Source organism: Lynx canadensis, chromosome B3, assembly GCF_007474595.2.
Source record: "Lynx canadensis isolate LIC74 chromosome B3, mLynCan4.pri.v2, whole genome shotgun sequence".
In the NCBI taxonomy this organism is placed as follows: Eukaryota; Metazoa; Chordata; class Mammalia; order Carnivora; family Felidae; genus Lynx; species Lynx canadensis.
Genome location: NC_044308.2, coordinates 143,047,798 through 143,074,014, shown reverse-complemented (window position 1 = coordinate 143,074,014; position 26,217 = coordinate 143,047,798). Strand labels below are relative to the sequence as shown.

General features: G+C 45.2%; 1 protein-coding gene across 1 annotated transcript in view; it reads right to left on the bottom strand.

The window, feature by feature from the left end:
- Nucleotides 1-26,217, bottom strand: part of DYNC1H1 (dynein cytoplasmic 1 heavy chain 1) — a 76,965-nt gene that overhangs the window by 35,987 nt on the left and 14,761 nt on the right. The window contains exons 8-22 of the mRNA XM_030319994.1: nt 17,690-18,766; nt 16,855-17,034; nt 15,264-15,413; nt 12,909-13,055; nt 10,297-10,437; nt 9,770-9,946; nt 9,521-9,631; nt 9,316-9,435; nt 8,577-8,816; nt 1,804-1,959; nt 1,563-1,676; nt 1,008-1,118; nt 721-930; nt 397-543; nt 22-188 (exon numbers count right to left, since the gene is read on the bottom strand). Of these exons, the coding sequence (XP_030175854.1) occupies nt 22-188; nt 397-543; nt 721-930; nt 1,008-1,118; nt 1,563-1,676; nt 1,804-1,959; nt 8,577-8,816; nt 9,316-9,435; nt 9,521-9,631; nt 9,770-9,946; nt 10,297-10,437; nt 12,909-13,055; nt 15,264-15,413; nt 16,855-17,034; nt 17,690-18,766 (3,248 nt within the window). The remainder of the gene's footprint in view (nt 1-21; nt 189-396; nt 544-720; nt 931-1,007; nt 1,119-1,562; nt 1,677-1,803; nt 1,960-8,576; nt 8,817-9,315; nt 9,436-9,520; nt 9,632-9,769; nt 9,947-10,296; nt 10,438-12,908; nt 13,056-15,263; nt 15,414-16,854; nt 17,035-17,689; nt 18,767-26,217) is intronic.

The following is a 26,217-nucleotide window of genomic DNA, read 5'->3' as shown; positions in this document are numbered from 1 at the left end:
CACCCAGGCTAGAGGCCATACCTCTGGAACCGCTGGGTCTCCACCGGCAGCAGGTGCTTGATATCCGCGCTGCCCGTGAAGATGCCTTCCAGGTACACCCACCGCCTCTGCACGTCAATCCACACGTCAAAGAGAGCCATGATCCGATTCAGCTTATCTTCCCAGCTCAGGGCATCCTCTTCGAAAACCTAGTAGGCAGATGGGAAGCAGAGCCCAGCTGCTAAGCGATTCACTCATAGATATGCCAAAACTTAGTAAAAAAACTGCAGGTTATGTCAAGTTATTTGACTCACGCTTTAAAAAACAGGCTTCTGGTAACTGCCAGTCAAAAGTATTACAGAGAAAGTGCAGGGGAAAGCCCGATCAGAGAGGGGAAAGCCTGCCCAACAAGGGTACCTTGTAGTACGGAGAGAGCTTCATGGCGGAGACACTGTTGATGTGCTCTTTGACCTTGTTGAAGAGGTCATCCCAACCTCGGATCAAGCGACACTTGTTCTGATAGTTAACCAAGTCTAACTCGTAAGTATTCCATACTTCTCTTATCTGTATTAAAACCAAAAAGGGGCACCTTATTAGTATGTGGGTGTTTGCCAGGTATACAAGCAACCAAGTGCTATGGGGACAAAAGGACCGCAGATGAAGCTCTTGTTTTTACACAGCTCAAACTGACTTCACAGCCTGAAATGTGACATAAATGGGGCTATCAGTCTATTTACTCACCTGCTTCAAAAATTCTTCCAAAGCCATCTCCCCTTGTGCCACAAGCAGCACATCCTTGACAATAGCTTCATTTTTCTGCAAGTCAACATCCCAGATTTGGCCAAGGGTTAGCTCAGAAACGACCCAGTTGACATGAAGTCTTTTCATCAGCTGCTTCCAATGGCGATCTTTGAGTGCTTCGGACTTCAGTTCAATCACCAGCATGTTTATCTGCAGAGAGAGTAAGCAAGGTTACCGTGCAGCTGTGTTCCTAACAGACACCCACGACCCCAGCACCGAACCACTACCTTCAGGTAGCCTTTCAGAAGCCTCTGGACAAACTCATAGGATGCGTACTGCCGTAATCGGGCAGGGAAGTTTTTCAGCTGGTTCAGGAGGCCATCTAAATTTTGTCGAAGCTGTCAAGAGGAACACAAAATGATATTCAGTTTGCCAACATTTCTTTAAATGGGGAAATATCTTAAAAATGTTTTCTGGGGGTGCCTGGGTGGCTCAGGAAATGAAGTGTGACTCTGACTGTGGCTCAGGTCATGATCTCACAGTTCGTGAGTTCGAGCCCCGCATCGGGTGGAGCTGACAGGGTAGAGCCTGCTTGGAATTCTTCCTCCTTCTCTCTCTGTCCCTCCCCCACTCATTCTTTGTATCTTTCTCAAAAATAAAAACAAAACTTAAAAAAAAAAAAAATGGTTTCCAAACAAATTTTACATCAGTCCAGATAAATCCTAAATGACCATCATGTGACATTCTGAGGATGCACAATACAGTTCCCTGCCTGCGAAGCTCCTGAGTGGTCTACGACCGTCAGCATATGAGGGCACACACCACATCTCCTTTAGGTGTACCTTTCGAGGCTGGACGGAAACCCACGGCTGCTCCTTCATCTGATCAATCTGCTCCCAGACCTTGGAAAGTTCCGACCAAACGCCTTTGAGGTCCTGCAGTTCTTCTAAGGCCACCTGAAATCACGACAGTAGAACAGTGAGACCATGGATGCAGAAACCACCGCGGCTATGGCAGAGCCCCTGACGCGGCCCTGGTCAAGGGCAGACTCAGGATGAGGAGCCCCACCCCCGCGGTCCGCACCTGGACGCGCTCTTCACTGCCGCTGAGCAGCCCGGTGTCGGTCAACTCCAGCGCCTCCTTGGCCTTCGCACACTTCTCCCGGTCGTCCTTCAGCCTGCCGAACTTTCCTTCGTATATGGTAAGAGCCTGAAGCGCCTCCTCTGGGCGGAGATTGCCCTGAAAGCAGTCAAAGTGCACAATTGCAGGGCGAGGTCCCAGGACAGGTGCATGCTTTGGCTCTGAAATGGTGGAAAGCACCTGCTGGGAGTCTGGAAATCTGTGATTCCCTGAACGTGTCCACACATGTAAATCTTCAGCAAGATGTACACTTACAGTTCATGTACATCACTGAGTGTTAACTTCTACTTCCATGTTTGACGTCAATAAAGGTATGAAGGAGAAAGGTGGAGCACTTCTCCGTTTAGTCACTGTCTCACTGAGTGCCTTGGGAGACGGGAAGAGAGGAGTCAGGACAGACTGGGACCTGGAGCAGGACGCTCCCGACCCGAGGGGACATGGCTCTCGGGAGGCTGCTGGCCACGCACTCCCGAGGCACACAGCTGTTACATCAGTTCCGTAGACAAGAATGAGAACTCAAGTAGTCCTCAGGGAAATGGCCTCCAGTTGACCATTAAAGTACTATTGGCTTACTCTTAATTTTAATAACTTGAGAATGACTATATAAAATATCATCGAAAATTTAAACTAGAACACATTACTAGCAAAAAATGGCAAGAAAACATATTCAAATTTTGGTGATCAGAATCTCGCCTGTTGATCAATACTCACTCCCCTGCCGAAGCTAGCATTCTGCCTGAGCTACAGTGCCAGGATTAGTGACAGAGAAGATCTCCTTAAAACAGGAGCCCTTCCAGGCCCTGGACAGTGTATGACTTTAGTATTGTAGTGCTCACAGGTGCAGAGCACAAAACAAGCTTTTAAAACTCATAAGGGACAGAAAACTAGCCAAAATGACAAAACGGAAGAATTCTCCTCAAAAGAAATTCCAGAAAGAAGTGACAGCTAAAGAATTGGTCAAAACAGATAGAAGCAACATAACTGAACAAGAATTTAGAATAACAGGCATAAAATTAATTGCTGGGCTTGAAAAAAACATAAAAGACAGAGAATCTACTGCTGCAGAGATCAAGGGACTAAAAAATAGTCATGATGAATTTAAAAAAAATGCTATAAATGAGGTGCAAAATAAAATGGAGGTGGTCACACTGTGGACTGAAGAGACAGAGAAGAGAATAGGTGAATTAGAAGACAAAATTATGGGAAAAGAGGAAGCTGAGAAAAAGATAAAAAAAATCCAGGATCATGAGGGGAGAATTAGAGAACTAAGTGATTCAATCAAACGGAACAATATCCGTATCATAGGAATTCCAGAAGAAGAGAGAGAAAGGCGCTCAAGATGTACTTAAACAAATCATAGCAGAGAACTTCCCCAATCTGGAGAATGGAAACAGGCATTGAAATCCAAGAGGCACAGAGAACTCCCTTCAGATGTAACTTGAATCGAACTTCTGCACGACATATAGTGAAACTGGCAAAATACAAGGATAAAGAGAGAATTCTGAGAGCAGCTAGGGATAAACGGGCCTTAACACACAAAAATAGACACATAAGGGTAGTAGCAGACCTATCTACTGAAACTTGGCAGGCCAGACAGGAATGGCACGAAATCTTCAATGTGATGAACAGGAAAAATATGCAGCCAAGAATACTTTATCCACCAAGTCGGTCTCAGGATAGAAGGAGAGATAAAGGTCTTCCCAAACAAACAAAAACTGAAGGAATTCATCACCACTAAGCCAGGCCCACAAGAGATCCTAAGAGGGACTCTATGAGTGAAATGTTGCAAGGACCACAAAGTACCAGAGACATCACTACAAGCATGAAACCTACAGATAACATGATGACTCTAAACCCATATCTTTCAATAACAACACTGAATGTAAATGCACTAAATGCTCCAATCAAAAGACATAGGGTATCAGAATGGATAAAAAAAACAAGACCCATCTATTTGCTGCCTACAAGAGACTCATTTTAGACCTGAGGACACCTTCAGATTGAAAGTGAGGGGATGGAGAACTATCTATCATGCTACTGGAAGTCAAAAGAAAGCAACAAACTAGACTTTCAATTAAAGGCTGTAACAAGAGATGAAGAAGGGCATTATATAATAATTACACAGTCTATCCATCAGGAAGAGCTAATAATTGTAAATGTCTATGCGCCGAATATGGGAGCCCCCAAATATGTAAAACAATCACAAACATAAGCAACCTTATTGATAAGAACGTGGTAATTGCAGGGGACTTTAATACTCCACTTACAACAATGGACACATCATCTAGACAGAGAACCAGTAAAGAAACAATGGCCCTGAACGATACATTGGACCAGATGGACTTGACAGATATATTTAGAACTCTACATCCCAAAGCAGCAGAATATACTTTCTTCTCCTGTGCACATGGAACATTCTCCAAGATAGATCATACACTGGGTCATAAAACAGCCCTCAAAAATATAAAAGAATTGAGATTGTACCATACACACTTTCAGATCACAGTGCTATGAAACTTGAAAGCAACCACAGGAAAAAGTCTGGAAAACCTCTGAAAGCATGGAGGTAAAAGAACATCCTACTCAAGAATGAATGGGTCAACCAGGCAATTAGAGAAAAAATTTAAAAAATATATGGAAACAAATGAAAATGAAAATACAACAACCCAAATGCTTTGGGATGCAGCGAAGGCAGTCCTGAGAGGAAAATACATTGCAATCCAGGCCTATCTCAAGAAACAAGAAAAATCCCCAATACAAAATCTAACAGCACACCTAAAGGAACCAGAAGCAGAACAGCAAAGACACCCCAAACCCAGCAGAAGGAAAAATAATAAAGAGCAGAGCAGAAATAAATAACATAGAATCCAAAAACAGTAGAATAGACTGATGAAACCAAGAGTTGGTTTTTTGAAAAAATAAAATTGACAAACCTCTAGCCAGGCTTCTCAAAAAGGGAGATGACTCAAATAGACAAAATCACGAATGAAAATGGATTTATCACAACCAATCCCTCAGAAATACAAGCAATTATCAGGGAATACTATGAAAAATTATACACCAACAAACTGGACAACCTGGAAGAAATGGACAAATTCGCAAACACCCATACACTACCAAAACTCAAACGGGAAGAAATAGAAAATTTGAACACACCCATAAGTAGGGAAGACATTCAATCAGTTATCAAAAATCTCCCAACAAATAAGACTCCAGGACCAGCAGGCTTCCCTGGGGAATTCTACCAGACATTTAAAGCAGAGATATTACCTATCCTTCTCAAGCTGTTCCAAAAAACAGAAAGGGAAGGAAAACTTCCAGACTCATTCTATGAAGCCAGATTTACTTTGATTCCGAAACCAGACAGAGACCCAGCAGAAAAAGAGAACTACAGGCCAATATCCCTGATGAATATGGATGCAAAAATTCTCAACAAGATACTAGCAAATTGAATTCAACAGCATATAAAAAGAATTATTCACCATGATCAAGTGAGACTCATTCCTGGACTGCAGGGCTGGTTCAATATTTGCAAATCAATCAACGTGATACATCACGTTAATGAAAGAAAAGAACCATATGATCCTGTCAATAGATGCAGAAAAAGCATTTGACAAAATACAGCATCCTTTCTTGATAAAAACCCTCAAGAAAGGAGGGATAGAAGGAACATACTTAAACATCATAAAAGCCACTTAAGAAAAGCCCACAGCTAATATCATCTTCAATGGGGAAAAACAGAACTTTCCCTCTGAAATCAGGAACATGACAGGGATGTCCACTCTCACCACTGTTGTTCAACATAGTGTTGGAAGCCCTAGCATCAGCAATCAGACAACAAAGCGAAATCAAAGGCATCAAAATTGGCAAAGACGAAGTCAAACTTGCACTTTTCCCAGATGACATGATACTCTACACGGAAAATCTGACAGACTCCACCAACAGTCTGTTAGGACGGACACATGAATTCAGCAAAGTCGTAGGGTACAAAATCAATGTACAGAAATTGGTTGCATTCTTATACACCAATGATGAAGCAACAGAAAAATAAAGAAACTGATCCCATTCACAATTGCACCAAGAACCATAAAATGCCTAGGAGGAAACCTAACCAAAGATGTAAAAGATCTGCATGCTGAAAACTATAGAAAGCTTATGAAGGAAACTGAAGAAGACACAAAGAAATGGAGAAACATTCTGTGCTCATGGATTGGAAGAATATTGTTAAAATGTCAATACTACCCAAAGCTATCTACACATTCAAAGCAATCCCAATCAAAACTGCACCAGCATTCTTCTCAAAGCTAGAACAACAATCCTAAAATTTGTATGGAGCCACAAAAGACCCCGAATAGCCAAAGTAATATTTGAAGAAAAAACCAAAGCAGGAGGCATCACAATCTCAGACTTTAGCCTCTACTACAAAGCTGTAATCATCAAGACAGCATGGTATTGGCACAAACACAGACACGTAGACCAATGGAATAGAATAGAGAACCCAGAATTGGACCCACTAATCTGGCCAACTAATCTTTGACAAAGCAGGAAAGGGCATCCAATGGAAAAAAGAGAGTCTCTTTAGCAAATGGTGCTGGGAGAACTGGACAGCAACATGTGGAAGAATGAAACCAGACCACTTTCTTACACCATACACAAAAATAAACTCAAAATGGATGAAGGACCTGAATGTGAGACAGGAAACCATCAAAACCCTAGAGGAGAAAGCTGGCAACAACTTCTTTGACCTCAGTCGTAGCAATTTCTCACTTGACACATCTCCAAAGGCAAGGGAATTAAAGGCAAAAATGAACTACTGGGACCTCATCAAGATAAAAAGCTTCTGCACTGCAAAGGAAACAATCAACAAAACTAAAAGGCAATCGACAGAATTGGAAAAGATATTTGCAAATGATATATCAGATAAAGGCCTAGTATCCAAAATCTATAAAGAACTCACCAAACTCCACACCTGAAAAACAAATAATCCAGTGAAGAAATGGGCAGAAGACATGGAGACACTTGTCCAAAGAAGACATCCAGATAGCAAACAGACACATGAAAAGATGCTCAATGTCACTCCTCATCAGGGAAATACAAATCAAAACCACGCTGAGATACCACCTCATACCGGTCAGAGTGGCTAAAATGAACAAATCAGGAGACTATAGATGCTGGAGAGGATGTGGAGAAACGGGAACCCTCCTGCACTGTTGGGTGGGAATGCAAACTGGGGCAGCTGCTCTGGAAAACAGTGTGGAGGTTCCTCAAAAAGTTAAAAATAAAACTACCCTACGACCCAGCAATAGCACTACTAGGAATTTACCCAAGGGATACAGGAGTGCTGATTCATAGGGGCACGTGTATCCCAATGTTTATAGCAGCACTTTCAACAATAGCCTAATTATGGAAAGAGCCTAAATGTCCATCAACTGACGAATGGATAAAGAAGATGTGGTTTATATATATCATGGAATACTACTTGGCAATGAGAAAGAATGAAATATGGCCATTTGCAGCAACATGGATGGAACTAGAGAGTATTATGCTAAGTGAAATAAGTCATACAGAGAAAGACAGATACCTTATGTTTTCACTCATACGTAGATCTTGAGAAACGTAACAGAAGACCATGGGGGAGGGGAGGGGGAAAAAAAAGTTACAGAGAGGGAGGGAGGCAAACCATAAGAGATTCTTAAATACTGAAAACAAACAGCGTTGATGGGGGGTTGGGGGAGAGGGGAAAGTGGGTGATGGGCATTGAGGAGGGCACCTGTTGGGATGAGCACTGGGTGTTGTATGGAAACCAATTTGACGATAAATTATATTAAAAAAAATAATAAAACAAGTACAAGACTCATGTAAAAAAACAAACAAACAAACAAAACACAGGCCCTTGAACCAAAACTGAACACAAAACAGGACCTTTGGATGCAGCATCACAGCCAGGGCTGAGGCAGCACAGAGCTCTACGGAGTAGATGGTGGGAGGCTAGACCTGTCACCAGCCCTGGTGTGGATCAGTGACATCCAAACTAGAAAACCAGATTGACATTCAAAGTCCCATGACCACCTTCCCCCTTCTCTTTCCTGCCTATGTTTCTACGTATAAATAAATGACACTGAATTCTGCCCTGGAAAACCAGGTATGCTGTTATGTACTTGCTCGAGCCTCGCACTCGACGTCACCTCTGCCGGAAGTCCTCCCTCACCATCTGCCCTCCCTCCCTCAGGTCTTACCACCCCCCACCCCTTCCCCTCCCGGCAGCACACCCAACACCGCTCTCTCTCCCAGCTCTCGCCCTTCCCCACGGCACCTCGCACCACCTGACTCGAACACGCGTTTTCCTTGCTGGTTTCTCCCTGCGTCTCCCACTGGAATGTGACTCCATGGGGACGGGGGCTCCTGTCCTTCCTGTTCACTGCTCCATCCCCACTGCACACAACAGTTAGTGCTCAATAAAAGGATAGCTTAGGAACAAAAAACTTTTTTAAAACCACCTCATGATTTACATGCTCGTCATGAGGGGTTTCTGGGTAAGAAGAGATCTCCGTTGGCTTTCACTTTTCAAAGAGACCACGTGCAAGTTTTAGTTACAAAAAGGAGAAGTCCTCATTAGTGGGAAAGCTAATCCACAGCAAAGCCTTTTTAAGTTTGGGCGAAAAGACACCGAATCACGCTGTGGGCTCAGGGCAAACTGTGACGCTGGCGGGACTCACCGTGACAGGCTTGGTCTTCTCCCAGTCTGTCAGCAGGTCGGTGGTGCGGCTCTCCACGGCCCGGTCCTCCTGCACGATCTTCATCTGCAGGTTTGCCACCTGCTGCTGAATGGCAGAGTCCTTCCGCCGCATGATGTCGTTGAAGGCCCCCCACTCACCCTCTATGTTGTCGATGTAGAGCCAGGAGGGCGGGAACTGGAACCTCTGCTTCTCCAGCAGGCGCTGGCCATTGCGGTAGAGCTGCGCGAGTCAGAACACAGGTGGTTTTAGTTCTCGAATCACAGAGACTGTCGTCAGACTCCCACGTGAAGGGAAGACAGCGTGTGGCTACAGAACACACAACAACGTCTGCTCTTCTCCAGAAACCTTCCACGCTGAGAGCACGGCGCTCAGGGAGCAGCGGGGCCCAGGCCCGCCTGCTGCAGCCGGGGGGCCCGGACAGGATCGAAGGCACGCTGGGCTGTGGTTCACCCCCTCCTTCCAAATTATAAACAGAATGCAAGTTTGAGGACTCGAAGAACAACCACTAAAGTAAAAGATTTTAAAAGGCAAACAAAACACAGTGGACCTCAAACCTCGAGAGCTGTTTAAAACGCGGATCCCCAGGATGCCAGTGCCTGCCCTCAAGCAGCCCATCAGGTGGCTGTCAGGGAGATGGTGGTGGCCCGTAGGCACCTAATTTCTGATACCGTGCCTCACGAGGTGACGATGAGAATTTTAACTGTTCAACGGAGCTCACCTCAACTTGTTTCTCAAACTGTTTTATCTTTCGTTTCAAGGACTGCACGTAGGTGATGAAGGTCACTGCGTCCGAGGTGCTGGCCGTGTCCACCGAGTGCTGCTCCAACTCCTGCCGTGACTGTGTGGAGAGAGCACAGGAACTCAACACGGAGCCGAGGGTTTGCCGGCAGACTCGCGACACGGCCAGGATCCCGCCTCCTCACCTTCGAGATCTGGGAATGGAATTCTGTCATGTTTGACCCGAGCATCTGCCCAAATTTGCTGAGAACCTCCTTATGCCAAGAGTCGTACTTCAAGTTCACCTTGGACTGCACCTGTGGGTGGACGAGCCCAGGACAGCAGATCGTCAGTCCCTCGCGCCGGGGTGTTTATGCTCCCACGCGTCCTCGTCACCCACAGAGGCTGCCTTGACAGCGACCTCCACCCCCTGCCCCGGGGGGGGCGGAGCTCACCTTGCCGTAATCTATGACGACTGGCCCAAACTCCTTCTTGGTTTCCGCATTGTCAAAAGTTCCTCGGGCCTTCCGTATTTGCACCAGGAGAGCCTGCCATTTGTTGAGATCTTCTCCGAGTCTGTTGTAGATGTTTTCGGCTTGCATGTCCCACAGGCACTGGTACTGAAGCCAGACCTGCAGGTGGACGGGAGGGTCAAATAGCACAGCTGGGCCTCTTACAGAATGTTCACACGCATTAGGTTCACGTCTCACTTGTCGTCAATACTGTCAGAAAAATTCACTTCAAATTCTCCGAATTTTTATATTAAAAAGGAATAACATTTACTGCTGTCTAAAATAATAGTTAATATTCTGTAAGATCTGTCCTACCATTCACTGGCTGCTTTAAAATAAGCAAGTGTCATCAATTACATCATATTAGACACACATTACATAAATTTCGGCTCCCGTGTTCATCAGACCTCATATTCACTATGTCCAAACACACTCCACAATGTATTTCAACGAGACGGGGAGCTTCTCACCTTGACATACTGCTCGACCTCAGTCACGATGCCCATGACCGCAGAGTAGGACTCTTCCAGGGCAACGGGGCCATCAGGCATCCGCGTTAAAGCATTCCGGTAGAATTTCTCTTCTTCAGTCAATTCGTAATGAACACCCACCTAAGCAAGCAGAACCAGAAGAAACACAAGCAGTCTGTACAAAGATGTTCATCTCAGAGCCACCTTTCACTGAATTCAAACGAACCGAAGGAAGAGCCCGCCACACAAATGGCATTTGGAACATCTGCTTACCCCAGCCACAAGAAATCAGAGGCCTCCTCAACTCATCACCCAGTGAAGGGACATCAGATCAAGCACAAGTTAGAAAATCCACTTTGAGACCTATCTCATCTGAGAGCAGAACATTAAAGACAATGTCCAAAGAATGGAGATTTCCATGACCAAATATTTACACCGACTTGGATGATGGAAGCGATGACACATGCATCGTTTCAATGATCTGAGTGCTGGCTATGTGCCAGGCCCTGCTGTGGGTACAAGAAACAGACAAAAAACTCTGCTCACATGGGCTTACACTCTGTGGGAGGAGAGATACTTCTCAGCACGTGAGAAGTACTATGGAGATAAAGCAGGAAAGAGGAGGGCTGGGAGTGTGGGGTTGGGGAAGGTCAGGGAAGGCCTCACTGAGCAGGACCAGGAGAGGGAGGGAGTGAGCCATGTCAGTATGTTGCTACTGGGGGTTCTGAGCAGGGAGGTCAGCAAGTGCAAAGGCCCAGGGGCAGGAGCCTGCCTAGAACGTGAAGAGAGCAAGAGGCCAGTGTGTCTCGAACAGAGCCAGCGAGGGAGATACTGGCACTCAAGTCAGAGAAGCAACGAGCAGCATATTACGTGGGGCTCAGCACTCTGCCATGGGACATGGGCTTTCATGGGGAGTGACACGAGAAGCCATCAACAGGCTCTGGGAAGAAGTGTTGGGACTGACATAAAATCTAAGACTTTGGCTGCTGTGTTGAAAACAGATTTTAGCAGGGGGCAAAGGCAGACAGAGACCTGTCGGAAGGGAACTTTAAGAATCCAAGTGAGGGATGATGGTACCTTGGACCAGTGGGATCAGTGGATGTGGGAAAAAGAAGATCAGGGTTAATTCTGCAGATGGAAACAGTGGGAGGCAAGGGTGACACCTCAGCTTGGCCCTGAGCAGGCTGAAGGCAGAGAAAAGGAGTGGGGGTGGCAGCTAGTCTGAGGGAGGGGGTCAGACACACACTCAGTTTTCGCACCCATCAGTCTTGTGGAGATGCCCGGGGGGCAGGCTGGGGAGATGGGTCTAGAGCTCAGGATAAAGGCCGGGCTGGAGGTATGAGCCCAGTTGTCCCATCTGGCCGGCAATGGACCAGGTGAGACAGGTGCTGGGGATGGAGAGTGCACTCAAACAGTAGGAGCCAGAAGAGAGAGAGCCAAGGAAGAGCCACAGAGGACACTGGCCAGTGAGGTGGGAGGAAAACCAGGACAGCCAAGCGGAACAAGCATATCAAGCGGGCGGTGGAGGTGGGGGTGGGGTGCACACCGTCACATCTGCCACTGACACTTCTCAAGGGCTGAGGAGCCTGCCATGACAGCAGGGAAACGCCTGTGACCCTGATGCCTGAGGGGCTGGACCCGGAGCAGGTGTGCAGACGAGTTCTCTGTGTTTTCACCAGGGGGAGCTGAGAAGTAAGGTGGCTAGAGGGTGACAGGAGGCTCAGCAGAGGGAAGGGGAGCTGGGCCACAGAGCAGGGGCACGGGCTCCAGCGTAAGAGGGGCTGGCTTCTGTTTGGTTCAGTGTGGAGACAACAGGACAGCAGTGTGAACCCACACCTGACGAAAAATATCCTGCAGTCTGCACACTTCCAGAGCGAAAGGAACGGTTCACAGCTCGGTTCGGATTAGCTGGTCACCACCAAGGCTGAGTCTACAGGGGGGTTGCTACCACAAAAACACCTCAGAACTGAGCCTATGCTGCTTATATTCAAAGCTGAGACTTTCTAGAAGAGACTGTTACAACACAGGTTATGGAAATCTGCTTATTTGAAAACCACCAGTCTTGTTTAGAAGTAATGTTGCTCAGACCAGGGACTAAACAGTCTTTTCAGTTTTCCTTTTGCTCCAAAAGCACATTATTATTATTGATACTCTTATTAAAGAGTATATCCGGGATTTGTTTTAAAATAGTCTGGTGGGGAGAAGGAGGAGGGAAAGGAATAAAAATTTAAATTGGCCACATGATAAACAAAGCAGGCTGATGTGAACTCATGAGATTCCCTCTACTTTTGTGTGTATCTACAAACTTCTATATTAAAAAGTGGGGGTGGGGAGAAAGAGGAATTAAAAGACGGGTTCATGGGGGGAATTTCTGAGAGACTACCGAAATCAGAACTGCAGATGCAACGATTTGGGAAAGCAGCCACGGGGGAAAAATGCCAAGTCACATAAGCCTTCCTCTAGCTTTCCCTTAGAATGCAGAGTCCCAAGTCGGGAGTCTTGAAAGACATATGGAGAGCACCATGTCCAGGGATGTGGAGGAGAGGTGGCGCCCCAGGGCCCTAGGGAGGCCTGGGCAGAGGCCATGTGGTGCGAGTCCCCGGAAGGCTCACCTGGTACCTCTGACTCTGGATCCTGGGCAGAGACAGCACAACCATCTTCCAGGCAAACATTTCCTGGTACAGCTTGTACCTGCACTCTTCGATGGGTGGGTTCAAATAGATGACCTGATTGGTTATCCTTAGCTCATGAACGACATTCTGTAAAGGGAAGATTTCATTTCTTACTCAAATATCTATTTCAATAATAGGCTTTCATGCATTTGTGCCGCCAGAATCAGTATTCACAAGAAGGGTGATCATTTCTGGATTAAAAATCCAATACTGAAGCACGGCACTGATGTACTAATAAATTACCGAACGCCTCCAGGGGCCACCTTCAATCAAACGGTACCGGATATACACGTACGTGATCGTCACTCAGTAATTCCCTCAAGTACAATCAGGTGCTAGGAAAGTTTAAATTCAAAATTGGGTAAAAAGTATACAAATTATAGCTTAGTTATTTTTGTCATACAAAGCATTAGAATAATTTTAAATGAATTTTCTTGAAAGAAAGTACTTTCTCAAAGTAAAAAAAGTAGTTTTGACGCATAATATTTTTCTCCCTCTGAATAATGAACCTACTTGAGTCTGAACCACAGGTCTGTTACTTTAATGGACGTCATGGTCTGCTGTAGCCCATGTGTGGGGTGCACGGCCCTCCCCAGAGGATAAGAAGCCAGAGGGCAGGCACTGCTTAGGCGCTTCCTGGATCCCCTGTGCGTAGGTGCTGAACACACAATGGGTGCTCAATGGCACCATCTGCTTTAATATGCGTGGTGCTCTCTGGACATAATGACCTCAGGACCTCACAACCCTGTGTCACTGATGCAGCCACACGAGACTGGCATTAGCTGTCAGACATGCGGCACGGGCGTAGGTTTAGGAGTCAAGGTGAGTCTGTGCCACCTGCCAGTGCCTGCTTTAAGCTGAGCAAGATTTCCACCTCCACCTCCACTGGGTAACTGCTCTGGCTTACACAGACCCATTTGCTTGTCTGCATCTCTGTATTTTAAAAAGTATGCTTTGGGAACAAATGTGCAATATTCAAAACCGAAAACATTTTTCAAGCATTAAAAGGAAAAAAAAAAAAAAAGAGAAGGTAACGTCGGGGTAGGAAAAAAGCAGCCAATTGTTTCTCCCACATCAAAGTTTTTACCTTTAGTTCTTTTAGACCTCTGTTTTGTGAGGTAGTCTTACTGGTAAATTGAACACAAATGCAATAAACTACCTAAAACAAATGTATGGCTTAATGAACTACTGTAAGGCAGACACTTTTGTAACTGATGCCCAGATTAGTAGACAGGACCTACTAGCAGAGCTTGAATTGACACACTTTTCTAGACAGCTTGCTGGGCTCCAGCTGGCCACTCCTTCACTCAAATGGGAAATGGGGGGCTTGGGGACCAAGAGTGCTGTCCTGCGTGGAGGCCACCGTGCTGGTACACTCTTCCATGACTGAGAAGATAGTGTGAAAACAGTGGCATTTTAGTGTCAGAGGCTGAATTTTCCTTGTACTGGGTTACACTTGAAATGGTTTCTTACATGTGTGCCTGGAAAGTAGAGATTTTTTTCCAGTGTAGTTTTTTTCCGATTTCCATTAAAAAAATTTTTTTTGATGTTTATTTTTTAAAGAGAGAGAGAGAGATAGAGAGAGAGAGCGTGCGCGTGAGTGGGGGGAGGGGCAGAGAGAGAGGGAGACACAAAATCTCAAGCAGACTCCAGGCTCTGAGCTGTCAGCACAGAGCCCAACACAGGGCTCAAACCCAACGAACCATGAGATCATGACCTGAGCCAAGTCAGAAGCTTAACCAACTGAGCCTCCCAGGCACCCCCAAGTGTAGATTTTTTTCTAAAATTTATTTCCCATTTAAAAAAAATGTCTGTTTTTGAAATTATTTTAGACTTCCAGGAGAGTTGCAAAGAAAGTATGAAGAGTTTTCATGCACTCTTGACCAACTCTCTGTAATGTTAACATCTAACACGTCACAATTACCAAAACCAAAAAATTAACATTGATACAACACTAAAATCCTGACTTCAGTCAGATCTCCCAGGACCCCACAACATAGTTACTTGTCACATGCCTTAACCCCTTCCAACCTGTGACATCTCTGTTCCTCCTTGTCTTTCTCTCACGACCTTGACACTTTGGAAGGGTACTGGTGAGGTGTTCTGTAAGGGATGTCTGACCTTTTCTCATGATTAGAACGAGTCTCTGGGAGGTGTGGGGACAAAGAGCACAGAGGGTGGGGTGGTATCTGTCAGGTTTCTCCACCGTAAAGTGGCTTTCTCATTGGTACTTTTCAAGGGGGAGAATCTTCTGTTTGATTTACTAGCAAATCGGACGCCATGGGAAATACTCACTTTAATCTTTGGCTCCCCACCAGGCTTGTGACTAACTTGTGGTGCGTCTGTATCCATGTCAACTTCTGCTTTATCTTCAGCTTGTCCAAGAAGCACCTGGGTCCAAGCTCTCAGGCCAGCTTGTAGGCGAACGCCCAGTATTCTTTCAATCTACAGGGAAAGTAGTGTCAGAAAACAGTGTCCTTCCAAAAGGCAGGTCGGCAAGCATGTCAGATAGAAAGCCGACGCTTCAGGTCGAGGATGACAGTTGCTACCACACCCTTCATCTCAGCCTGATCCCCCCTTCCCCCTCCTGTGCCTCTCCCAGACTCAGAGACCCTGACCTCCATCTGGGGGCTAACCTAACCACCAACCCTCTGATTTGTCAGGGACAAGGAGATGGACACAAATGCAGCGGATGTAGTCACAGTCTTGCTGTTCCCTCAACGTACTAGAAAATTTATAAAACAAAAGTAGTTTCTTGGTAGCCTCAGAGATAAAACTAGCAATCTATAATGTGGAGAATAAACCATTTTCTCTTTTATGAAGTGGAGATACGATTGACATTTAACATTCTATTAGCTTCAGATAAACATAATGATTTCATATTTATGTACGTGGCAAAGTCACCACATACAGGTGACCATATTCTTTTAACAAGCGAAGAAAAAAGTCTCGCTTGATCGAGAACGAGAGAAGTAAATTTCCTACGAACGGGACATCTATACATCTTTGCGCAGAGTCTGTCTTGGGCCACAAAACCATCCTGGGAATGCTGGAAGGGCAGCTGTGACAAAGCCCGAGACTTTCAGCAGATTCAGAAGAGCGGGTTTTGTTAATCTTCCCCGCCAGTGTTCCACGTGTGGATACACTGCACCTTTGCGGGTCACAGGCTTTCTCTTTAAAATGGAGAGCCAAGGCGCTTCAGAGCTGCCTAACCACCACCGCCCATGGAGCAGCTCCGTCATGAAACATCCCACCTCCCGGGATTCTCCACGGATGCTCTCTAACGTCCAGCAATGAGAAAGCCACATGTGGTGCTAAGCATGTTTCAAACACATGTGCACTTTAACCTCCCCGCAGACCCCTACAGGAGTGAGCCCCAATCCTCTACGAGAGGAATGAGGTGGTTACTGGGCATTTCCTTTTCTTTTTTTTTTTTTTTAAAGTAAGCTCTAGGCCCAACGTGGGGCTTGAACTCATGACCCAGAGATCAAGAGCTGCATACCCTACTGACCGAGCCAGCCAGGCACCCCCAGGCATTTAAATTGGGTGGTCGAGAGGGGCAGAGTGTCAGAGAAGGATGCCTGGAGGGGAAGGCCAGGGAAGACGACCTTTATCAGGTGGGCAGGCAGGAAGCTGTCAGGTATTCAGAAGATAAAGAGAATCCCCCCACCTCACCGCCTCAACTTGGAATGGACAGGAGTATTGCTAGAACCACACAGCTCAGCTCTGTCATTACCTAAATGGGATTTCTGGAGGGGAAACTGGACCACTGATGGTAATTTCTATGGAAAAACACTTTTCAGTCACTAATGAACTTATAAAATAGGGTCCACCCTTATATTGCTAGTAGAAAAATGAAAACCACGATAACACTCCCATCCCTCACCTCCATGTCAAGCTTATTGACCCAGATGGGCAAGTTGGAATAGGAGTGCAGGTTTAAGTCGTCCACGGCTTTCTGAACTCTGTTCAAGATCTCTGAGAAAGTCCTGTGATCATACATGCAAGTCTCCAGGGAACGGACTTCCAGATCGATTTTTTCTTCTATTATTAGCAGATCATCCACCTAAAGGAAGGCACATTTATTATTTAAAACAGCCATTCACTCTATTCCTTTATGTTTGCGTACATTCTTCTCAATGAACAAATATTCACGGTAAAGGAGTTCTTTCCATGAATAGCTAATCCTATCTGTTGGTGTAAGAACACTTATTCCCACTCCTGTGTTTCCACAGAGGGAAGGAAAACGTATGGAAATTATCAAGGTCTCCCCCTTACTCCCTCCTGCTCACAGGAAGGGTGACCTCTGAATGAGAAGTCTGCTCCGCTCAGTGCCTTCTCTGTCGCAAGCGCCAGCCTGTAGGCCAGACGGCTTACGACCATCCGGCTATGCTAGGGTCTGGGAAGCAAATCTAGGTCTAGGGGGACTGACGGCCAGAGCCCCATTCTCTGTGTAGCTGTATCAGTAGTAAAGCTCTCATTTTGCTCCGTCAGACTCCTGTGTTCTTCATCTCTCCGCTGGTTTCTAAACTCAGTTACCTAATGGCCTTCCCAGAGCACCATCAAACAGCACAGTAAGTAAAAGGGCTTCCTCTCCCCTTCAGCTCACACGGCCCAATGCCACACCCGTCGGGAAGGCCTCCTGTGGGAGAGCTACCAGGTGAACCGACTGAGCTGTCTCTGCGTTCAGTTCATTCCCAGGGAACAGGAGACCAACACACCTTTTCCTGGAAGTTGAAGACGGTCTCCGCCAAGCGCTGCACGTAGGGGTCGAGCTTGTAGGATTCCCACACCAGCGCGATGCCCTCTGCGATCAGAGCCTGCACCTCCTTCTTCAAGCCGGCCACCAGAAGGGAAATGGTGTTGCGCTCCTCCACCTTCTCACAGGTCCGCTCGTAGGTGCGGACGCTCTCGATCAGCGAGATGGCAAATGGGTAGAGCTGGTTTGCTTGATGGGCCTTGTTCACAATCGCCAGCGGGACTCGGAAACCAAGCCACTTGAGATTTCGAACTTCCTTTGAAAGCGTGATGATCTCAGGAAGGAAGTTAACTTTCAGCTTAAGGACGTTTCCAGTTCGGCCGCGGACCCGGGTGCTTTCGATGGTGAAGATGCGCCCCGAGACGCCCAGGTTGCGCTGCTGCACCTTCCGGGCCCAGTCGTCGAAGATCTCCTGAGTGTTGAGCTTCATGCGGAAGCTGTCCCCATCCTGCTTCAGCTTCTGGCCCTCCACGTGGTTCTCCCAGCCCTTGCCCAGCACGTCCTCCACGCGCTTCATGTAGGCGCTCAGCTGGCGGTCGATCTGCTTCGCCCAGATGATGGAGCCCGACACCGGGGGCAGGTCGCGCACATGGCTCATCTTACACGCCTGACTCTGTGGGTACTGGACCTTGAACTTGTCGTGGAGAGACTCAATGTCGTCTTTCACGCGCTGGATTAGCTGGGTCTGGTACTCGCGGATGGCCCCACGGATGTGAGGCCTGACGAACAGCGCGTTGAACCTGGAGAAAATCCTGAACATCTCGTTAGCGTTCTTGGCTGTGCCAAGCTGATCCCTAAGGCGAGCGGTGATCCGGGTCTCCACCCTGTCGATCCGCTCATCGTATCTCTTCATGGCGGCCTCCCAAGCTTCCGTGCCTTCCTTGGAGACGTCTAGCCCGTCCACTTCCTTGACGTTCTCGTACGCGAGGTTGACCTCCTCAATAGCATTTGCGTCTGCCGCATCAAAGAGAACCTCCGCCACTTTCATGTCCTGAGGCTCGGGGACTTCTCCTTGGTTCTGCTGTGCGACTGCCGTGACCTGAAAGAGGAGGATTCGTGACAGAAAGGTTGACGACACAAAGACTGCCATCTGGCTGTGCACCCGGAGTGCAGCCAGTCCGCTCTGTAAGTTTTCGACTTTTAGCCAAATGTTTTAGAACCACAACTCAACAAGACCACGAAAAATACCACAGAGTATATTCTAACTCTGCCCATAAAGATCTACTGACAATGTAGTTTTGGTGCCTGAGAAGCTAAAATAACATGTTAAAACCTGGGCTTTGAGTATTTGCCTCTTCAGTGTTTTGTCTACAATTAAAACTGCACTGAAAAGCTCAGGAATTCAGAGGAGAGCTATGTGCAAACTCGGTGTCCAACATAGTCTTCGTTTTTGATTCTTTTTTTTTTTTTTTAATGATTTTCCAGGTTTATTTATTTAGAGAGAGGGAAAGAGAGAGCGCACACGTGTAAGCAGGGGAGAGGCAGAGAGAGAGAGAGAGAGAGAGAGAGAATCCCAAGCAGGCTCCGCACTGTCCACGCAGAGCCTGATGCGAGGCTTGATCTCACAAACTGAGATCATGATATGAGCTGAGATCAAAAGTTGGACGCTTAACTGACTGAGTCACCTAGGTGCCCCTTCCTTTTGATTCTGAAAACTTTAATTATAATTCGTGGGTAAATACCTCAGCAGAGGGATAGATAGATAAACGCTCAGGAAGAGAGAAGAATCCCCCATTCCACTCCCTGAAGCCCCCCCCTAGAGAGCAGAACAGAGCGTGAGCTTTACGTCAGGTGTCAGACTTCCACACATATCTCCTGCCCACACTCCCACAGAATTATAAAGCCAGGTGGGGGTCTTCATCTGGGTCCACAGATGTCTTGGATGAAATTCAGATGGTCTGGGAATTTGGGGGAAATTATCATCATTATTTTCACTAACTCCTAACTAAAATTTAGCATTTCCTATAATTATGAATACATACAACAGTCACACATAGTCCCTTGAGGTTCTGTGGCTTTGTCACCAATAAAGTGCTTCTTCACTATGTGTGTACCTATCTTTTTTTTTTTTAATTTTTTTTTTTTCAACGTTTATTTATTTTTGGGACAGAGAGAGACAGAGCATGAACGGGGGAGGGGCAGAGAGAGAGGGAGACACAGCATCAGAAACAGGCTCCAGGCTCTGAGCCATCAGCCCAGAGCCCGACGCGGGGCTCGAACCCACGGACCGCGAGATCGTGACCTGGCTGAAGTCGGACGCTTAACCGACTGCGCCACCCAGGCGCCCCTATCTTTTTTTTTTTAATGTTTATTTTTGAAAGAGAGAGAGAGACAAAGTACGAGCAGGGGAGGGGCAGAAAAAAAGGGAGACACAGAATCTGAGGCAGGCTCCAGGTTCTGAGCTGTCAGCACAGAGCCCAACGTGGGGCTCAAACTCATGAGCTGTGGGATCATGACCTGCACCGAGGTCAGATGCCCAATCCACTAAGCCACCCATGTGCTCCTATATCTTGAAATCCTGCTTATGCTCATCACTTCAAAATTATGGTATTAATATGGCCCCTCACTAGATCTTGCTATTTTAAGTGTCATGGAGGAGCACACAGATGACTAGATTTTATTAATTTAATTAATAAATTTCTAATTTATTGGTAATTGTTCCTTTGTAAACTCATACATTTTATTTTCTGCATTTAAAAACATTCTAAGTATTCCTAGTAACGGTAGTATGAGGGCAAAAACTGAACAAAATTATTAAAAGTAGTTTTTTCAGGACAATGGAGAAAAACCAAAGGCAGCCAACAAAGGCAGAAAACAGATGTGTTTTCTCATGACAAAGGTCTACCAAATCAGATAAATAACAGCTGTTGGCCTTCTTGCCCGGAGGTGTTCCCATCCCCAGCTCAGGCAGCGAAAACCTGCATTCTGCACTTTGAGGTGGGAGCAGAACAGCAATGTTTCAAGGGGAGATTCGGAAAATGGGAGAGCCTGAGAAGGGCCGGCGTAATAAATTATGGAGACCCTCGGGGAGCACTGTTAAGAATGGACAGTCTGGGGAGATTTACAACTTGCTGTCAACCGAGAATTTTATATCCAGAAACACGATCCTTCAAGTATGAAAATGAAATATTTTTCCTGATCGACAAAAAATGAGGGGATTTGTTGTCGGCAGACCTATGGAACAAGAAATACTATGAGAATTCCTTTAAACTAAAGGGAAGAGACACCAGACAGTAACTCAGGTCCACGAATGAATGAAGGGAACTAGACCAATGATAATATGTGCACAAATGTAAAAGATTATATGTATTACTTTTCTTCTTCTAATTTTTCTAAAATGAATGTGACTGTTTAAAACAAAACTTATGGGGTGCCTGGGTGGCTCAGTCGGTTGAGCATCCGACTTTGGCTCAGGTTATAATCTCACGGCTTCAGAGTTCCAGCCCCACTTTGAGCTCTGTGCTGACAGCTCAGAGCCTGGAGCCTGCTTCAGATTCTGTCTCCCTCTCTCTCTGCTCCTCCCCCACTCATGTTTTCTCTCTCTCTCTCTCTCTCAAAAATAAGTAAACATTAAAAAAATAAAAAATAAAACAAAACTTATAACACTGTATTGTTGAGTTTATAGCACATAAAGATGTAATATACGCGACAAGGAAGAAACAGAGCTATAACGGTGTGAGATTCCTATAGTTTACTGGAAGTAAGAGTGTATACATACCATGATAAAGATGTACATTGTAATCCCTATAGTATCACCAAGAAAGAAAATTCAAAGAAATAAAGCTACGAGTCTATAGAAGAATTAAAATAATATACTAAAAATAACACAAGAGGAGTGGGCAGAGAAATAGAGGAGCAAAAAGTGAGATAAGCAGGAAACAAATAGCAAATGGCAGCTCTGAATCCAACCATATCAATGACAACATTAAATGTGAACAGACTACTAAACACTCCAATAAAAACATTCTGAGAACGTATTCATGCACATGTAAGTTTATCATTAATTTTACTGATATAAAGGATATGTACCACAAGACTTACAAATAAAAAGAAAATGTAAATGACTTCTTAAAATATGTACGCTAAGAAGTACATGGGAAAAAAGGGTTAAGAGACCCCAGGCTATCCACTCTCATCACTTTTGTTTAACACAGTTTTGGAAGTCCTAGCCTTAGCAATCACACAACAAAAAGAAATAAAAGGCAACCAAATCGGTAAGGACGAAGTCAGACTTTCACTACTGGCAGACAACATGACATTCTATGTGCAAAATCCAAAAGATTCCACCAAAAAACTGCTAGAACTGATACACAAATTCAGCAAAGTCACAGAATATAAAATCAACATACAGAAATCAGTTGCGTTTCTATACACCAATAATGAAGTAGCAGAAAGCAGAAAGAGAATTCAAGGAATTGATCCTATTTATGATTGCACCGAAAACCATAAAATATACAGGAATAAACCTAACCAAAGAGGTAAAAGATCTGTACACTGAAAACTATACAAAGCTTAGGAGGGAAATTGAAGAAGATACAAAGAAATGGCAAAACATTCCATGCTTATGGATCAGAAGAACAAATATTAAAATGTCAACACTGCCCAAAGCAATCTACACATTCAATGCAATCTCTATCAAAATAACATCAGCATTCTTCATAGAGCTAGAACAATCCAAAAAAAAAATTTTTTTAACATTTATTTATTTTTTTAAAAAAAAATTTTTTTTCTTCAACGTTTATTTATTTTTGGGTCAGAGAGAGACAGAGCATGAACGGGGGAGGGGCAGAGAGAGAGGGAGACACAGAATCGGAAACAGGCTCCAGGCTCTGAGCCATCAGCCCAGAGCCCGACGCGGGGCTCGAACTCACGGACCGCGAGATCGTGACCTGGCTGAAGTCGGACGCTTAACCGACTGCGCCACACAGGCGCCCCTAACATTTATTTATTTTTGAGAGACGGAGAGAGACAGAGCATGAGCAGGGGAGGGGCAAAGAGAGAGTGGGAGACACAGAATCCAAACCAGGCTCCAGGCTCTGAGCTGTCAGCACAGGGCCCGATGTGGGGCTCGAACTCACAAACCACGAGATTGTGACCTGAGCCAAAGTCAGACGCTTAACCAACTGAGCCCACCCAGGCGCTGCAACAATACTAAAATTTGTATGGAATCAGGAAAGACCTTGAACAGCCAAAGCAATCCTGAAAAAGAAAACCAAAGCTGGAGGCATCACAGTTCCATACCTTAGGCTGTATTCTAAAGCTGTAATCATCAAGACAGTATGGTACTGGCACAAAAACAGACACTCAGATCAATGGAACAGAATAGAGAACCCAGAAATGGACCCACAAACATATGGCCAATCTTTGACAAAGCAGGAAAGAATACCCAATGGAAAAAAGACAGTCTCTTCAGCAAATGGTGTTGGGAAAACTGGACAGTGACAAGCAGAAGAATGAACCTGGACCACTTTCTTATACCATACATGAAAATAAACTCAAAATGGATGAAAGACCTAAATGTAAGACAAGAAGCCATCACAATCCTAGAGAAGAAAACAGGCAACAACTGCCTGTTTTGACCTCAGCTGCAGCAACTTCTTACTAGACATGTCTCTGGAGGCAAGGGAAACAAAGGCAAAAATGAACTACTAGGACCTCATCAACATAAAAAGCTTCTGCACAGCAAAGTAAGCAACAAAACTAAAGGCAACTGACAAACTGGGAGAAGATATCTGCAAATGACATATGAGGTAAAGGATCAGTATCCAAAATCTGTAAAGAACTTATCGAACTCAACACCCAAAAAATAAACAATCCAATGAAGAAATGGGCAAAAGACATGAATAGACACTTTTCCAAAGACATCCAGATGGTTAACAGACACATGAAAAGATGCTCAACATCACTCATCATCAGGGAAATACAAATCAAAACCACACTGAGATACCACCTCACCCCTGTCAGAATGGCTAACATTAACAACTCAGGCAACAACAGACGTTGGCGAGGATGCAGAGAAAGGGGAACACTTTTGTGCTGCTGGTGGGAACGCAAACTGGTGCAGCCGCTCTGGAAAACAGTGTGGAGGTCCCTCAAAAACTAAAAATAGAACTACCTTATGACCCAGCAACTCCACTACTAGGTATTTATGCAAAGGATACAAAAATGTTAATTTGAGGGGGCACATGCACCCCAATGTTTAGAGCAGCACTATCAACAATAACCAAATTATGGAAAGAGCCCAATGTCCATCGACTGATGAATAAGAATGTGGTATATATACATATATATATACATATATATGTATATATATATGTATATATATATGTAACAGAGTACTACTCAGACATAAAAAAAATGAATTGCCTCCATATGCAATGTGGATGGAGCTACCGTGTATTATCCTAAGCAAAATAAGTCAGAGGAAAGTTAAATATTGTATGATTTCACTCATATGTGGAATTTCAGAAACAAAAACAGATGAACACAGGGGAAGGAAAGGAAAAATAAGACAAAAACAGAGAGGGAGGCAAACCATAAGAGACCCTTAAATACAGAGAGCAAACTGAGGGTTGCTGGAGGGGAGGTGGGTCGGGGGATGGGCTAAATAGGCGATAGGTATTAAGGAGGGCACCTGTTAGGATGAGCACTGGGTGTTATACGTAAGTGATGGATCACTAAATTCTATTCCTGAAATCGTTATTACACTCTGTGTTAACTAACTCGAATTTAGAAACAACAACAGACCTAGGCTAGAAGGAATCAGTACTAGAACCAAATCTCTCACATGTAAAATAAGGGGCTAACACTTAAAACCAGCACACACATCAGTAAGTGAGCACTAAGCAAAAAGATGCTGAGGATTCATTATTAACAATGTACCCAGGGGTATCTGTGTAGCTCGGTCGGTTGAGCATCCGTTTTTGGCTCAGGTCATGATCTTGTGGTTCGTGAGTTCGAGCCCTGCGTTGGGCTCTCTGCTGTCAGCGCAGAGCCCGCTTCGGATCCTCTGTCCCCCTTTCTGCCCCTCCCCCACTCTCAAAAATAAATTAAAAAATGTTAAAAAAAAGATGTTCATTAAAAAACAAAACAAAACGAAAACCACAATGTACCCTAAATAGCAGGCACTCCTAATGCAGTGAATAAAGCTTCCTGGATGCCATGGTTTCTAGACTGGATCCCCCACCGTTTCATTACAAAAATTTTTCAATTGCAAGAGGGCTGAAAGAATGACAGACTGAACACCCAGATGTGCCCACCTAGAGTCTATAACATTGGCTATATATTGGCTTTGACATGTATTGGCTAACTTCTCAATCCCGTCTGCATATAATTGGCCCTTGAAAACACAGGTTTGAACTGCGGGTTCATTTACACGTTTTTTTTTTTTTTTTAAATAACTTTTTTAATATTTATTTTTGAGAGAGAGAGAGAGAGAGAGAGAGAGAGAGAGACAGAGTATGAGCGGGGTAGGTACAGAGAAAGAGAGAGAGAGAGAGAGGGAGACACAGAATGTGAAGCAGGCTCCAGGCTCTGAGCTATCGGCACAGAGCCCAATGTGGGGCTTAAACTCACAAACCATGAGATCATGACCTGAGCCACAGTCGGAAGCTCAAGCAACTGAGCCACCCAGGTGCCCCACACGGTTTTTTTCAATCCAGCACAGTATATTTTCTTTTTGTTATGGCTTTCTTAATAACATTTTTTTCCTCTAGCTTACTTTACTGTAAGAAAACACTATATAACATATATGATATACAAAATATGTTAATCAGCCCTTTTTGTTATCAGTAAGGCTTCTGATCAACAGTAAGCTATCAGTAGTTTTTTGTTCTTGTTGTTGTTTTTGAAGACTTTAGTTTTAAGTAATCTCTGCACCCACTGTGGGGGTCGCATTAACAACCCTGAGATCAAGAGTTCTATGCTCCGCTGACTGAGCCAGCCAGGCGCCCCAACAGTTAACTTTTTAGGGAGACAAAAGCTACACGTAGATTTTCGAGAATACACAGGGAGTTGGCACCCTTAACCCCCATGGTGTTCAAGTGTCAAGTGTGGATCAGTCCACACTCTCTTTCTGCACTGGATTTTTTAAACTGGTTTTTAATGTTTATTTTTGAGAGAGAGAGACAGAGCATGAGCAGGGGAGGGGCAGAGAGAGAGAGGGAGACACAGGATCCGAAGCAGGCTCCAGGCTTCAGGCTGTCAGCACAGAGCCCGACACGGGGCCCGAACTCACGGACCGTGAAATCATGACCGGAGCTGAAGTCAGATGCTTAACCGACTGCGCCACCCAGGCGCCCCATCTGGACTGGATTTTTTAAGGGAAAGAAATTGTTGAAGAAAAAAGAAAGGTGAATTGAGAAGAAAAAAAAAGCACGTCCAAAGAAAAGGAGTCATTCAATTCTTTTAATAAATCTCAGGTACAGGAAGGCCCAGCCGGCTCAGTCGGAAGAGCGTGCAACTCTTGATCTCAGGGTTGTAAACGTTTGA